Below are 16,936 nucleotides of genomic sequence, written 5' to 3'. Positions count from 1 at the left end.
TGCTGTGGTGTATTTGTGTAATATGAAGAAATGGTCACTGAACAAATCAGTGAATGAATCATTGGTGAACGAATTGAAAATAAACTAATCTCTTGAAAGAATCTAAATTTCCACCACTAAATTCCACGCAACATAAATGGATTTAAAAAAAATATGTTTTTAGTGACCCGCCCCAACTCACCTCGCAAATAAAGTGCCAATTTCTTAACCCACCCCATTCCTCCAAATGCTCATATCATAACTCATGCATGATCTAAATATCATAGAAATTTAAGAGCATGCTCTATTAATTTGGAACAGCTAGTAACTACAGTAGCTGGCAACACCACAACAACACCCAAAAAATGCAAATGAAGAGAAAGTTGTTCTCCGATTGTTTTTTTGTTTTTTGTTTTATTGCTGATACCTTGTAATGGTAAAGTGTTTTGTGTATTTGCTATACGTCATGCATGGATTTGAAATCTCTGTTGAAATTAAGGTGCATGTGATCAGTATATAATGATGATTTTTGGACAACACTAGTTAAGTTGGACTTAAATGTGACAAGTGAGCAATCCCTACACCAGCAGGATCTTCATAGATCTGTGTCTCTGGTAGTGGGAGGTTGTCTGTCAGTGTGGATCGAGTGGACTCTAATGAGGGGCTCGATTGCCGTCCTCCAGACAGCCTCAATCTCGGAAAGCACTAACAAGATGGCCACCTGATGCAATCATATTTTGATTCAGTGACAGAGACACAAAGTCCATCCTAATGTCGCAGTGATGTGGCAATAATGCACATTGCCGAGGTGACACCTCAAGAACCCACTCACTCATGATGTAGTGTTCATCACACTAGTTATTCAGCAGCACCCACACACTGCTTGGTGTTGCTAGTTCAGTCAAACAATAATTTAAAATGGGTGGTTAAATTTACACTGTTTTTGAAGATGGGGGGCCCTCAGTGTAAATGGCATGGCAAGTTTTTCTTATGTATAGCCATGCTGACATTACTAGGTATCAGGTTTGGGAATGTTTGACTCAGTGTTTAATTGCCTGGCCAATGAATGTCAACTACTTGAATGTCAAGAAAGAGTTTAAATGATAAAATGTCCCATTAAAGTCACAATTAAACAATTGTTGATTGTCACTGCCTTGTGGTGCAGCCAGATTTACTATTGTTTGGCACATAAGTGTGGGAAAATTTTAACCATTCAAGAGGAATCAATGCATGGTTTCATGTGTGATTTCATGTTAAGGCAAAAGATATCCCCATGCAGATTTCACAACAGATTCAAGTTTTTTCACAGAGATTCACAAAAACCTACTTGGATTGAAAGCGATTTCTTTATGCTAAAGCTATATCAAATTATGTTCCAGTAGGGATGTAACGATTCACTCAACTCACGATTCCTTTCGATTCACGATTCATTTCGATTCACAAAATTTTTTTTTTTTTTTTGTTTTTTTTTTTTTTACTAAATGAGATTTAAGAAATTATAAATTAAATGTGTCTTTTTGCTTGGACAAAATGCTGCACATTTCTTTGTGAAATGGAAATATAATACTATAATAATACTATGTACTAATACAGCTCTTGCAAATGATTGCTCTTTTGTTGGATTTGATTGTTTCTATTGTCCCAATTTGAAAGCGTCTGCTAAGTGACAAATTTTAAATATAATGCAAATGTAAATAACAAAACTAAATTGAAATTTTAAAACAAGCCCCAAATCAAATAAATAAGTAATATTGAATGAAATCTCTTCATATAAACAAAACAAGGCTTTGTCTGTGCTCTTTCCATTCAAATGAGAGGCAACCACTGCATTTAATCATGATCCAAACAAAGATGCTGCATACATGCAACATGAGCAGATTTCATACTAAATTAGATGGTATAATTTCAAAATTTGAAGCAAAAACTGAATGGTTTGACTTCAGTTTTGTGAAACTATAAATAAAAATATCTGCACGAAACATAAACATCAGACGAGCTGAACGAGATGAAGTTTCACTTTCTGCCAGCAGGTGGCGCTTAAAGCGTTTCCTTGGTTTCCGCTGTAAACAAAGCAGTGCTGCCCTTGTGAACTTTAATATGCATTATGCAGAGGCAAGATGAAAAGAAAAAATAACATCTAAACTTTTCTAAAGACAGTAAGCTCCACTCAAACTCCTACACCCTAATTGAATAGTGATTTGTTTAGCATCTCAACTGATTTGAAACATTACATATTTGAATCGATTTTCAACCAGCTCATGGTTTATCGTTACATCCTTATGTTCCAGTAAGGAAATTAATAAATGGAAGCCATTAAAAAATATCTATTTTTATCAACCATATTTTCTTTGTCTTTACTGCATAGGACAATAGGAGTCTGACAGGAAATGTCCGATCAAAAATGTAACATGTTTTTGTATTATCTTGTTCTGGTCATATTATATTATATTAAAAACAGCAGACACCAACACAAAATCTGTAATGGTTTTACTGATAATATTGGGACTTGAATTGGTTTTAATGGAAACTGTTATGGAGCCTGTGGGTTTCTACTGGTAATTGGTCACCTATTGGTGGCTTGTTAAAACACTAAATCCTACTGAAATATGTCCCAAAACACACTACATTTTGGCTTTAATGGTTAAAAGTCAATCTATTGTAATGTTTGTAATGGTATCAGCAGGGATAGACGGAAATATGAAAAATAAAATGCTATGCAAGTCAATGGCTAACTGGTTATAAACATTCTTCGAAATATCTTCATGTGTGTTTAACAGCAGAAAGAAATTCATACAGGTTTGGAGCAGCATGAGGGTGAGTAAATGATGATGGAATATGGTGATGAAGGAATATCTCTTTAAAAAAGTTCAGCCAATGAAGTAGCTTAATTTCATTGCAGTCAGTTTAGGATTCTGCAGGTGAAGAGGTTCTTGCATGATTTCTTGCAGGATTTTTTTAGCTGACTAAGTCTGGTTTAGAGCCTCCAATCGGTTTATGGCCTCCTGTTAATTGTTTCTTGTTGGCAAGGTTGTTTTGAAGTATCAGGACATTAAATGTTGTTGAAATCTTACCCAAATGACTCCATCTCCACATGTACCCTCTAAAACACATGCTGTTAAATGAAGGACTTCATCGTCAGCACATCACGACTAATTAGCTTGCCTCCACTAGCCATGCTCACCTAGCACTACAGAAAGTCAAGGGCCTCTGTCAGCAGTTTATAAACATGTGTTCGGCGGCCCAGATGCTCATTAGCCAGAGCTAGAGTTGGCTCTCACAGCTGCAGTCCGGTCTACACAGCGCATGCCAAAGTACATTCATCTTTTCTGTGATTATCACAATGTGAACATGTTTAGCAAGGATGAACGAGCATGTTAAAAACGGCAAATTCACCTTACGTTTGTTTTACTTGACCCGGAGACATTTTTCATGCAAGAGAGGAGAAAATGTCAATTTTGGCTCATCGTCTGAAAATGTGGCAGAGGAGCGTGTGTGTTTTGCATTCACCGCTGATTTCCCTCTCCACACATTCTCATTTATATTTATCATGGCATAACAGGCATGACCTTGCTGATGTAACAGCATTACGCTTTGTTGCTAGTGGGCACTGATGATCCATTTGTTTACCGCTATACGTGTGTATGAGAGAGAGAATCGCAAGGCTCTTCGTCCTCTGTCAAATGCGCTGCCAGTTGGTCCGTGTAGTGCGAGATAGAGAAACTGACCCGAGAGAGAGTGTTTTTGTGCTTGTGCCAAACCTGTAGTGTGTAAAGTGCCAGGCATGCCCACACTTTACACCCTGGTGTTAACAGTGTTCTGTCAACACCAGGCAGGCATGATAAAGTCTGACTATTCCAGTTTATATCAAGGAATGACGCTGTATGAGAGAGATATGTGGCGCTGGTTGCCCCCTTAAGGGACTTCAATGTCTTCTATGTGGAAACTATTGTTTATTGAATGGTCTTCAGACCTCCTGTGTAGGTAATAACTGAGAGCTGACACTGGGATCTCACCCAGAACTACTGATGGCTAAATCACAAAATGCCACTTGGTAATATCTCTTCCCTTCTCGTGAAGCCTTTTTAAAGGATGGAAAGACCATAGAAGGATTTTCATGTCGTAATGAGGCTGCACTTATTTTCTCTTACAAAGGATGAAGAAGCAGAGCAGTGTTTGGATCATTTTGCAAATGTTATTGTTCTTAAGTAGTCAATATATTTTGACTACCTGGAGTCTGAGGAAAAACAATTAAATGTAAAATGTTCCCAAAAGGTCTTTGGACCTGGAAGTCATGATTATAGAAGTTTTTGAAAGTTACTACCTTACAGTGCAGTCAAATTCATCATGGTTCTGCATTTCAGGTTTATTATTGTTAGCTTAAACTAAACCTATAAAAAAAATGCCATCACTTGAAATAAAATGAACATTAACTGAAATAATTAATTGAAAAAAATAAAAGTATAAAAAACTTAGTTTCCCTTTTTTGTTAAGTTTAAACTGAAGTACAAAAATGAAAACTAAATGAACTAAAAACTAAATCTTAATAAAAAATGACATAGAGATGTTAAAGGGGTCATTTGATGTGATTTAAATTTTTCCATTCTCTTTGGAGTGTTACAAGCTGTTTGTAAACAGATAAGATCCCTAAAGTTGCAAAGACTTAAGTCTCAAACACAAATAGATATTCTTTATAAAAGTAAAGAGTCAACCACGCCCTCCTAAAACACCTCATTTAAACAGACCCCCACGTCTACGTCACTATGTGGGAATATTTGCATAACACCGCCCAAATGTTCACACAAAGAAAGAAGAAGTAACTTTGATTCATTGGTGTATGAAGTACCTGAAAGCCATACTCAAGTAAAGTACAGATATCTATTATTAGAAGTTGAAGTCACCATTTAGAATATTACTTGAGTAAAAGTCTTAAAGTATTTGATATTTATTGTACTTTAAGTACAAAATGTTTTTTTTTTATCTTAAACGTACTGAAGTATTGAAAGTAAAAGTAAATGCAAAATGGAAAAGAAGGAAATATATATATATATACAAAAAAAAAATATATATATATATATATGTATATATAAATTTTTATTATTTTTTTTTCATACACAGCTTGAGTAACAAGATTTTGTTCAGTTTTAACTCTTGTTATCCATTTTGTATTTTGGGATAAGAATAAGAAGCACTTCACCTGTACTTAGTGTCTTTCATTCCAACATAAGAAAACATTTGACATTACATCTGAAAAAGCATTTAGGTGTATTTACAGTTTATGTATCTCAGAGGGGGCATGGATGAATTTAACCTGCATTTACAGATGGAAAAATAATGTAACAAAACACAATTGGGTAATATATATGTTTGAATTTACAAATTATAATGACTGTATTCTTGGTGCAGATTCAAACTTTTATCCTTTCCATTCCCAGGTCAACCCGGGACAGTGAAGATGACGATGATGAAGAGCGGAGAGGAAAAACATGTACTCTGCAGTACCAGAGGGCCATGGTGCGTGTGCTCACACACTTTGTGGCTGAATCCTCAGAGACACGAGGTCAGGTGACCCACATGCTGGGCAGCGATTGGCAGGTGGATATTACGGAGTTAGTCTGGGACTTCCTGAAAGTAGAGAATCCACGAATCGCTAGGCTGAGAGAGGGACGTGTTTTGGAGGGTATGGACACAGGCATGACCAGCATTCAGGTTTGTATATTTTCAATAATTTTAAACCCCACGTCTGCCAATTCAAAGTCAAAACCTCTCTTAAATTATAATTTGTAAAATATACTTTTACACTGAAAGATACACTTAAAGACTTACACTAATTCATGGTGAAAAGAAAATGTTTTAACTTTTTATTTGATGGTTAAGACATTTATAGCATCATTGTTCACCTAAAAATTATCTTCAGGCCATCCAAGATGTAATTCGTTAAAACAGATTTGGAGAAATTTAGCATTGTGTCACTTGATCACCAGTGGATCATCTGTAGTAAATGGGTGCCGTCAGAATATGAATCTACGAGTAATCAACACAACTCCAGTCCATCAGTTAGTTTCTTGTAGTGAAAAGCTGGTTTTTAAAAAAAAACACACTTGTAACTTTATACTGTCATCAAAATATGAGTCCATACTCCATAATAACTCTTTCTTCAGTTAAAAAGTCTGTCCACTGTTGTCCTCTCACATCAAAATCTACCAATATGTTTGCTTAGAACTGTTTTGGACTGTTTTCATTTGTAAATGACACTTAATACTTATTAATACTTAAGATTATTATTGTGATGTTTTTATCATTTGTTTGGACTCTCATTCTGATGGCACCCGTTCACTGCATAGGATCCATTGTTGAGCAAGTGATGCAATGCTACATTTCTCCAAATCTGTTTTGATGAAAAAACAAACTCATCTACATCTTAGATGACCTGAGAGTGAGTATACTGTCAGAAAAATTAAAATTTTGGGGTGGACTATTCTATTCTTTTAAATTGAAGATTTTCATATAGAAACCAGCGTGAATACAAAAAGCTAATTTCTAAGGACTTATCACATTTTAAACTGGATTTTTACTTTTCTTTGTCTTTGACTCTGTATTTTGTACATTAAGTACCATCACTGTACCGTGGTACTCCCAGCATACCTTTTCTACAAGGTTGAACACAGCCAGTACTAAGATGTTACCTTTTCCGCAGCTCACTTTCCTACAGTAAAGTGGGCTGATATTGCAGCGTACATGTGTCAGAGGAGGCGTTAGTCATCTGAATTTATTTTGTTTTTCCTGTCTGCTTTGAGAGCAGATACCTAATATGTGCTCGTCTGCAGTGAAAGTGTGGGCAGGCTGGAGACTGTCTGTAACACATTTTTATTGCATCAATCACTAGACGGGTTTACAGCTCTGTGTTTTTGATGTTTCAGCCTGTAATTGGAGGTAATCCCTGTGGGCAGCGCTGTCTCCACCAACCCAGATTGGTTATGATGCTTGTATTTAATAATGTGCTTTTGTGTGTATGCTCTGCTCTAGGTCCTGTCCCCGCTGTCAGACTCCATCCTGGCAGAGAAGACGGTGAGGGTTGTGGATGATCGAGTGACCATCACTGAACTGGGCCTGCAGTTGGTCAGTGGTCTCGCACTCAACCTGCAGCTCAGCACAGGAAGTAACCGAGCCATCAGCGCCACGGCTACCACACAGGAAGTGCTAAGCAAACCTAAACAAGTAATTTCACAGCACAAAAACAGAATATTCACTGTTTTCCTGAAGAACCAATGGGTGCCACTATGACACACTACTGTAATACTGTTTAAATCTAATTAAATATCACTGTAGAAGCTACAAGAGTTAAAGGGATAGTTCACCCAAAAATCAAAATTATGTCATTAATAACTTACCCTCATGTTGTTCCAAACCCGTGAGACTTCCATTTATCTTCGGGACACAGTTTAAGATATTTTAGATTTAGTCCGAGAGCTCTCAGTCCCTCCATTGAAGCTGTGTACGGTCTACTGTCCATGTCCAGAAAGGTAAGAAAAACATCTTCAAAGTAGTCGATGTGACATCAGATGGTCAGTTAGGATTTTTAGAAGCATCGAAAATACATTTTGGTCCAAAAATATCAAAACTACGACTTTATTCAGCATTGAGTTCAAAACAAAGCAGTTTGTGATATCCGGTTCGCGAACGAATCATTCAACGTAACCGGATCTTTTTGAACCAGTTCACCAAATCGAACTGAAACGTTTCAAACGCTTCGCATTGAACCGGTGAACCATTTTCTTCAACCGGTTTATTGAATCGAACTGTCCGAAAGAACTACTAGTGATCCGAAAACCGATGCAACCGGTTCTTGACTCGTGAACGAGTCAGTCTTTTGTTCGTTATCTGGCTCGGCTCGATGTTCATCTTCAGGTCTCTCTTCACAGCAGTTCAGTCAGTGTACTGTTTGAGTACATGAATTACTCTGGGATATTGGTTTGACTCAGAGGGAGTGTCAGCCACATTAAAAAAGTTAACAGCTTAAGTCATTTGTGGATTAATGCATATTGGAGACGTGAACCGTTTAAAACTATTCAGTTCGATTTGGTGAACTGGTTGAAAAAGATCCGGTTACATCGAATGATTCATTCGCGAACCGGATATCACAAACTGCTTTGTTTTGAACTCTCTCACAACAGACACGGAAGAGAAGACAATGCTGAATAAAGTTGTAGTTTTTGCTTTTTTTGGACCAAAATGTTTTTTCGATGCTTCAAAAAATTCTAACTGACCCTCTAATGTCACATCGACTACTTTGATGATGTTTTTCTTACCTTTCTGGACATGGACAGTAGACTTTACACACAGTTTCAATGGTGGGACTGAGAGCTCTCGGACTAAATCTAAAATATCTTAAACTGTGTTCCAAAGATAAACGGAGGTCTTATGGGTTTTGAACGACATGAGGGTGAGTTATTAAGGACATAATTTTGATTATTGGGTGAACTAACCCTTTAAATATGATCACCGATTCAGTATGTGACGTTTCCCCCCACACAAATAAGGTTTCTAAAAAGGAAATAACCATATAGAAAATGAACAAATCAGAGAAAGAAGTCTATGACTTGTGCTGAAGACACAATTCCATTGACAACAAAGCTATAGAACTTAACCCTTTTAATTGATCACTCTTATAACAATTACGTGGAATGGGATGAACCAGAGTGAAATGATGGCCAGGACAGGCTAATGATGGCTAAGTTTTATTCATGTAAAACATCTTTTAGCTCGTTTATTTTTGATTATGTTGTTTCATTGTAAGATATACTCTCTTGGAAAACAGTTTGGTCTATGTTTCTCTGGAAAATACACGAACTGTAGTCCATTATATAATGACGCCTTTGAAACTCACTGCAATTCCCTCTTTCTATAAAAACCTATTAAGGAGCATTTTTCTACATTGGTCATTTTTGCGAAAGTGTAATTTATAACCCATGGATGAAAGTAACTACGGTTGCCCATGGTTACATCTGTCATGCTTAATTATGGCTTTGTTAATGGTCTTAGGAGAGGTGGTGAATGTGCAGTGCCTCAGTACCTGGACTCAATATAATTATCTTCTAGTTGACAGTCTTAATCAATATGACATACCTCAGATTAGCATCAGCGCAGTGCTGTTGTTAGTTCAATCCTTTCAATTAAGTAAGACATACATGTGTTTGTGTGTCTCAGAGGCTCTATTAATTCTAGTGGAACTTGGTATGAAAATGGATATTAAGTACCAGAGCTTTTTTTTTTTTTATGAACACATGAATTTCAAGTTTTCAAGTTTCAAACAAAGAGAAATGTATTATTCCTCATCCTCATGCACAATTACCACTAAAACGGTTTCAAAAACCTGAATGGTATTTTACACTGTATGTGATTGTTTGTAAGCTTTTATTGTGATCTCGCCATCACACGTGAGCAACAAGCTGTAACGGTTATCTTTCATGGTGTGCAGCGTTGTCCCTGATCTGTGATCTGCCACGTGTCTCCTATTGAAAATGAACTGAGAACACCCAGATGGTGTGCACCATGTAAATGTGTTTAAAATGTCTGTAGTTGAAATGGAGCCTTATAAATGACTGATTTGTTACACTCTACATAGGCAATGTGTCTGCTATGAACAAGTGCATCACACAAATAGTGTTCCTCATATTAAGCACACAGGAGATGCAACTCACAAATGATTATATGTGACATGAGGTTTCTGAAAGGAGTTGGGGAGATTAATCCAAAAAATATACAGTACAAGTATTAAACAAACATAAATTATAGTGCCATTCATTATAAGTAACGTTTCTAATAAAAAAGTCAAAAGTAAGTGATAAAAAAAAAAAAAAATGCGCCATACAAACAAACTTGGGCACAAGTACCTCTCTCGAATCCAAATGTGTTTGCTTTGCGCATGTTTTGCATAATTGCTGTTAATTACATTATACAATTCACTTTGAAATGTAAGTTGCAGATGGCAAATTTAAAATCCATTGTGAAAGATATGTGCACACAAAGTTTGAAAAGGCAAATGTCAGCATAGGAAACTCCAGTGATAAAATGGCAGTTCAGGTGCTGGCATAAAGCTTTGCACTAATTAATACCAAACAAGTCCATCTTCCAATAATGCTGGCCATCAAAAGGGTGCAAAAATCTAAATAAATCAGATATTTCAACAACAAAAAAAAAAGAAACTATTTAAAACACATTGCAATCCTGAATTTATAAAACACTGCAAAATCCCTCTGGAGCTCACAGTATGCTTTTAAAGTATTACAGATATAATTTTGACCTCCCTCATTTGCCATCTCAGTGCATGATTAGAGTGCTCTGGGAGTTTTCCCTCCCCCGTAGAAGGATTTGTAGCATGTAATTCGCATACAGCGAGCATTGATGTCTTGGTAAGTGAAGAGCTTAAGATGCGTGTGTGTTGCAAATCCCTATATGCAGCCCCATATCCGTAATAGCACTTGTGTTATCTGCTCATATCTTTTAATCTGACTCCTTCTGACCCACCAAGTAGAGCAGAGACCACTCTGATCTCATGGCCTACATTAAAGGATTGCTGTGTGGAGTCAGACACAGTATATTAGTAGAGTAACATGCAGTGACACATGGGCTCCACAACAAAATGAAGGAGCTACAGTAACTCATTGTTTACTGCCTACATAGGCACACTACATAGACCTGATGAGTAGCCACTCACACAGCTTTAGTACAGTTAAACTTATTCAAATTTATAAAATCCACTGTCCGTACATATGCATGATTTTTTTACTTTCACAACAATTAACTAATTTGCTGCTTATTTTATGAGGTTTGACATTTATTCCAAGCAGCTTTTGCATTGCTTGCCTATAATGGCTAAAAAACACTGTAGACAGACATTGAGATTTTCGACTTGTTAGTTATGCCATTGTACTGAATACTATTTTGTCTAAGTAGGTTAAAAATAACAATAAACCCTAAAATCAGCCATTTTAAGTGCTACACATCAATTTACGGTATACAAAATGGATATTCATATTCAGGTCTGCTAAAGATAGCATTTAAAGATTAACTTTAGGTGAACATTAGATGATGACGAAGTCATCCAAGTGAGAAAAGAGCAAATTAACATGCACAATCAAATACCGAGCTTAAGCGTGTCTTTTTAGCTCCAACTTGCCCCAACATACCTGCCCCAACATCACATGTGTTTAGTTGTAGAAAAGTGACCCTCCAGGAGAAGAATGAGGAACCCCTGCAATAGCTGATATGATACAAATATACACTGTAAAAAATAAATACATAAAATAACAGAATAAGTACTAGCAGCTCATTAATTAATCCATTAATTGTACCAACATTTCTTTTAACTCTAAAACACAATGCAATGAAGTGTAAAATTCAAAATACTGGTAAAACCCCTTTAAAAAAAAATTCCTTAAAATTCTACAGTATGTGCTGCCCTACTTTAACATATATTTTTTAGAGTGTATCATGCATTTATCGTTGCTACACTCAAACATATCTTCTGTTTTTCTCTTTGCGCTTTGTAGGAGGCGCTGATCAGTGCATGGCTGCAGTTCAGTGACGGCTCCATGGCTCCTCTGGACCTGTACAACCCGGAGCACTTTGTTCTGACCGCTACCTCTCTGGATGAGGATGTAGTGTCCGTACGGCAAGACACAGCAGGCTGGTGGCCGGTTATTTCTGCACGAGCCGAGGGTCAAGGTCTGCTGGTGCATGTGGAAATGACGGTATCTGAAGTGTGTCAGAAATTTAAGCGTCGGAGCGTCCTGGCGGCTGGAAACTGCAACATCCGTGTGAAGTTCGGTCGTAGCGAAAGCGCCTTGAGACCGCGTGACTTTGGCCAGGATGAGGACATGGACAACAGACCAGGAGACCGCAGACAGAATCCATCTCTCCCGGATAGGACCGGAATGGACATCCACTACTATGGAAGCTCCATCTCAGACATGGAGGACGGTATCATGAGAAGAATCACCACCACAACCAAAACGGCAATCATCAGGAGGCCAGGCGGAGACAAGCTCTCAGATGATGGGAGCCATTTGCCCGGCATTCCCAATGATTTCTCAGACTTCCCCGCACAAGTGGACCTTCCCCGAGGACATAACGTGGATGAGGACGACCTTCAAATACCTCATGGACTTACTGACCTTGAAATTGGGATGTATGCTTTATTAGGCGTCTTCTGTTTGGCTATTCTGGTTTTCCTAATCAATTGCATCTCATATACCCTCAAGTACCAACACAAGGAAATGTCGATTGAAGGCCAGGAGAGCTTGAACCACGCCCATGACTGGGTGTGGCTGGGAAACGACGCTGAACTTCTGGAGAGCCACGTAAGTTTGTCTCCGCAGACTGATGAACACATCACCATTATGGATTCCAGCTTAGGAGGGCTAGAGGAAGGGAGCCACCTTCTCAATGGCGGTTCTTTGCAGAAGAACGTTCAAGGCCAGGTGCACCGAGGAGCCGAAACCACTACGGTCTGCACCGGAAAAGACAGCAAAGGTGATTCGCCAACGACCAAAAGAAAATGCGTGAAGTTTACCACATTCACCACCATCCCAGTGGAAAGTGTTAGTCCAGCTAAGGAAAAGTTGGGAGTTGATTCTGACAATGACATTAAGTGGGTATGTCAGGATGTTGAGCTTGGTGACTCCAAGGAACTACGAAACTATATGGAGCGGCTAAACGACAGTGCTTTAAAGGAAGTGGCATAGTCAAGTCAATGTGTGCGAACTGAACTCACCCTTTTGCCTTCGTAACAGAGACAAGTAAGAGCCAGGGAACAACTGCTACATAAACCTTACTGAACACAACACATCAGTCATTACATAACAAAGGATGTCTAGCATTCTTTTGGTTTCACATGTCAGTGGGACAATGCCAAGACAGAGAGAACAGCAAACTTATGGCAAAATATGACAATTTAACAAGATGAATCAAATCTTTTTTGTATGTTCATTTGTATTATGTTCTCTTCTTTTTTTAAATGATTTTATTTTAGCACCTTTTGTAGTTAAAAACTAAACCGTATTTCCAGGCTTGCCAATGCTCTGCACTCACTTATGAGGCTACATGACTGTATGCAGATGGTGACATGTAGATTAAAGATTGTAATAATAATGAATCATTGTAAATAAAGTGCACATAGAATGGTTTGGATTTGGATGCCCTACCAGTTTCATTTCTGGCCAGTGTATTGCTTGCTAGATTCTGGATATATTTAGATTATACACCCAGAGACCTTGAGTCACTAAGTTTGACATGTGTGTTTTGGTCTTTTTTTGTTGGTAAAGAGTGTCACAGAACCTTTTCCTCAGCCTGAACATGTTTTTCGGCCCAGAACTGCCTAACTAAATCAATTACACAGTTCCTCGAGGATCTGCTTAAATTATACTATATTTCCCAAATCTCAGTTATAACCTTTTGTTGCTTGAAGCGTCAGAAACAAGCTGTTTCAAATGAGATAGGAACCTTATTAAAGTACTAAAGGAAGCTCGGCTCCAGTCATATTTGATCATGGAAATGTTCTGGGTGTAAGAAATTAAATCAATTATAAATTCTAAAACATTAATGTTATCAATTCCAGACTAATTCAGAAAAGTAGCTCCAACATTGGGAAAAAGGGCAGTCTGAAGATGCCAATATTTATGCAGCATATGATAACAGCCTTGCTTGAAAAAGGCCAAATGAATTCTATAATGGTTGTACTGCATGTTAATGTGACATTTTCGCTGCAATCCTCCAAGCCAAAATATTGTAACCTTTCACTACACAAATGCCAATTATTGTCTAATTAACCTAGAGTAGATACCCCTTGGAAGTGCTCAATGGTATTTCCTTCTCAGTTTTATTAATGGGAAACTATCAGTCTTTAGTGAAAATCATTAACAGCATCAGACCTCTGAGAGCCAGCAGGAAAGGAAGAGATTCTGCACTTCCAACCAATTAAAGAAAAGACAAAAACTCAGTGTTACTGACCAATTTCAGGTTTAATTAAGACAAACTAAAAGGAAATGTTGCCACATTTTATTTACTTCACCCAAATATATTTGAATAAAATAAACGATAGATAAATAAATATGTTGACTATTATAAAAAAATAAAAAAAATACAATTAAAAAAATTGTTCCAGTTCGTTATGGACTGATTATGTAAAGGATGATGTACAGTCACCATCAGAAAATAATTCCAGACAGAGCAATTAGGACCTTATGACCAGCTGAATGCACATTATGCTGCTTATTACATCCTACTTACCAAACTATTTCAACTCAAATCGATATTTCATGCCTTTAAACTTGTTTGTATATGGTTTGTATATTTTAGGTTATCTCATCCCATATAACTAGATAAAAAACTGCTGCAATGCTACTTATCTTCGTCTATCAAGTTCCCAGCTCTGTGTCTTTTACTGATTCCGCCTTCTTTTGAGTGATGTTTTAATTTTCTTGCTGTAACTGGAGACTTTTAGCCTTTAGTGTTTAAAATAACACTCAGAGTACAGAGTAAAAAGAGAGGCATAATATTTGCATTGGTATGTTGCAACTGAAAACAGTCAAATATACAGTTTAGTGGTTATTACACAAGAGTATTTCACCAGCTCTCAATGCTGCAATTAACCATCAAACCTGTATACGTATATGTACCTTGATGTTTCACTCGTATTGAGACAAGACCTTAGGACTGTTCATGCACATTGGATTTACCAACTGAAATATATGCTTTTTTTAATGCTATGTGAGCACTGTAAATAATTACGAGACTTGTTAAATATATTATTTAAATGTAAAGTTTAGCAAGCAAATTTAAAAAAAAAAATTACAATTCATTATTTACTCACCCTCATGTTGTTTCAAACCCATTAGACCAGATGTCTCTAACCCTGCTCTTGGAGATATGGACCATCCTACAGAAGCTCTCCAGGAGCTGTCAGATTTTCAGCTGTCCCAGAAGAAATTTGGCATCGTGAAACAATCGTAGTGATTTTTGTGATCGCGGCTCTTAAACGGTGGTCCTATGTCTTACAGTGTGAGAGGTTCAAAGATGCTCATTTCACGGTCTTGCAACCAAAGATAGTCTACGATTAGGGCTGGACAATATAGCCAAAATTTATATCACAATATATTTCTTAATTTCGGGCGATCCAATATAAATCTGATATCGATATGAACACTATTTTAAAAAGCCTTGTAAAAACTGCTAAGAATGCAAACAACAGATGTCTGCGGATACAAACTTTCCAAGTCTTACACCTATAATACTGAATATATTAAACCATATAATATTTTAGACAAATAAAACAGCACAAATAAATTAATGTTCATCTTTTATTTGTATTCAGCCTTCATACAAACAAGAAATGTGAAATCACTGTCAAATAATTGTCTTAGAATTACCTAATTAATATTAATATATTTTACTTCAAACTATAGGCTAACATACAATACCAGTCACAAGTTTTTAAACAGTAAGATTTTTAATGTTTTGAAAGATTTCTCTTTTGGTCACCTAGCCTGCATTTATTTGATCCAGAATATAGCAAAAACCGTAACATTTTGAAATATTTAAAATGACTGTTTTCTATTTGAAAATATTTTAAAATACAATTTATTCCTGTGATTTCAAAGCTATATTTTTAGCATCAGTTCTCCAGTCACACGATCCTTCAGAAATCATGTTTTGCTGCTCAAAAAACATTTATTATTATGTTGAAAACAGCCGGGTAGAATTTTTTCAGGTTGCTTTGATGAATAGAGAGCTCAGAAGAACATTTCTCTGAAATGGAAATCTTTTGTAACATTATAAGTGACTTATCATCACTTTTGATCAATTTAAAGCATCCTTGCTAAATAACAGTATTAAAGGTTTAAAGTATTATTCTTATAGATTAAACAAATGTGCTTTAGTCAGTATAAATAGTATGAAAGAGTTGCTGCAGAAAAAAAAAACGCTTCTTTATCAGATACAATGAAAATGCTATCCAAACTTTTCTGAAGACAGTCTAATCCCTTCAGAGATACATTCATACATTCATAAAACACCCGAGCCGTGTTATGATTTTGAAACGTGCAGTGCTCATATTTATTCAACAAAGTCAAATGTCACAAATATATCAATGTATGGGAAACACTATCAAAATATTGGAAATGTGTTTAAAAATCATATCACCATTATTGAAAAAAAAAAATATTGCGATACATATTGATATTGAGTTATTGTCCAGCTCTATCTACGATCACTTTCTGACAGTATCAGAAATTGTGCATGATCATCGCAGAGTGTTCTTGCTGCCACAATCCACGTTTACTTACTAGCAAATAAAAATGGCATGTTGATCAATGCAACGTGGCACTAAAACGTCCTCTTTTTTCAGCAAACATAAAAACTACAACTGCCAAACTGTGCTTTGTCATGCTCTTTTTGTTTACTACTAGCGCATGCTAATGACATTTTATTTTTTAATAGTAGCCTACAAGTCACTAGATGTCATCGTCATACAGTCTGATTTGTAATCATATAGGATTAGATAAAACATACACTCCATGATTTTTGGCTGTCCCAGACGAAAGATTGGCATTGTGAAACAACCATGGCGATTTTTGTGATCTTGGGTTTCTAATCAGTGGTCCTGTGTTGTACAGTGAGAGAGGTTCAAAGAAAGCTGCTGTGACCGAGACTGATCTTTGTCTGACAGTATTAAGCCTTCTACACAATGTGCATGACTTTAGCAATCCTATAAGATCGTTGCAGATCACACTGTGCGACATGGATATAATAAACTTGGGTAGGACATGTATGTAGACTGTACTGATGCATGTTTTTATAGAAGAATAAAACATTAGAATGCGCTAGTGGTAAATAAAAAGAGCATGATGAATCACACTTTTGCAGATGTGCTGAAAAAAGTGGAAGTGGTGAAAGAGGAAGG

General features: G+C 36.8%; 1 protein-coding gene across 1 annotated transcript in view; it reads left to right on the top strand.

Moving 5' to 3' along the window:
- The window catches only part of LOC132097533 (transmembrane protein 132C-like), a 262,244-nt gene extending 249,077 nt beyond the window's left edge, over nucleotides 1-13,167 (top strand). Inside the window, exons 7-9 of the mRNA XM_059503315.1 lie at nucleotides 5,412-5,685; nucleotides 7,003-7,194; nucleotides 11,529-13,167. Coding sequence (XP_059359298.1) covers nucleotides 5,412-5,685; nucleotides 7,003-7,194; nucleotides 11,529-12,722 — 1,660 coding nt within the window. The 3' untranslated portion in view covers nucleotides 12,723-13,167. The remainder of the gene's footprint in view (nucleotides 1-5,411; nucleotides 5,686-7,002; nucleotides 7,195-11,528) is intronic.
- The last annotated feature ends 3,769 nt before the right edge of the window (nucleotides 13,168-16,936 follow it).

The sequence above is a fragment of the Carassius carassius genome, chromosome 21, assembly GCF_963082965.1.
Source record: "Carassius carassius chromosome 21, fCarCar2.1, whole genome shotgun sequence".
Lineage (NCBI taxonomy): Eukaryota > Metazoa > Chordata > Actinopteri > Cypriniformes > Cyprinidae > Carassius > Carassius carassius.
The sequence above is the reverse complement of the archived record's forward strand: the minus strand, read 5'-3'. Positions and strand labels throughout refer to the sequence as shown.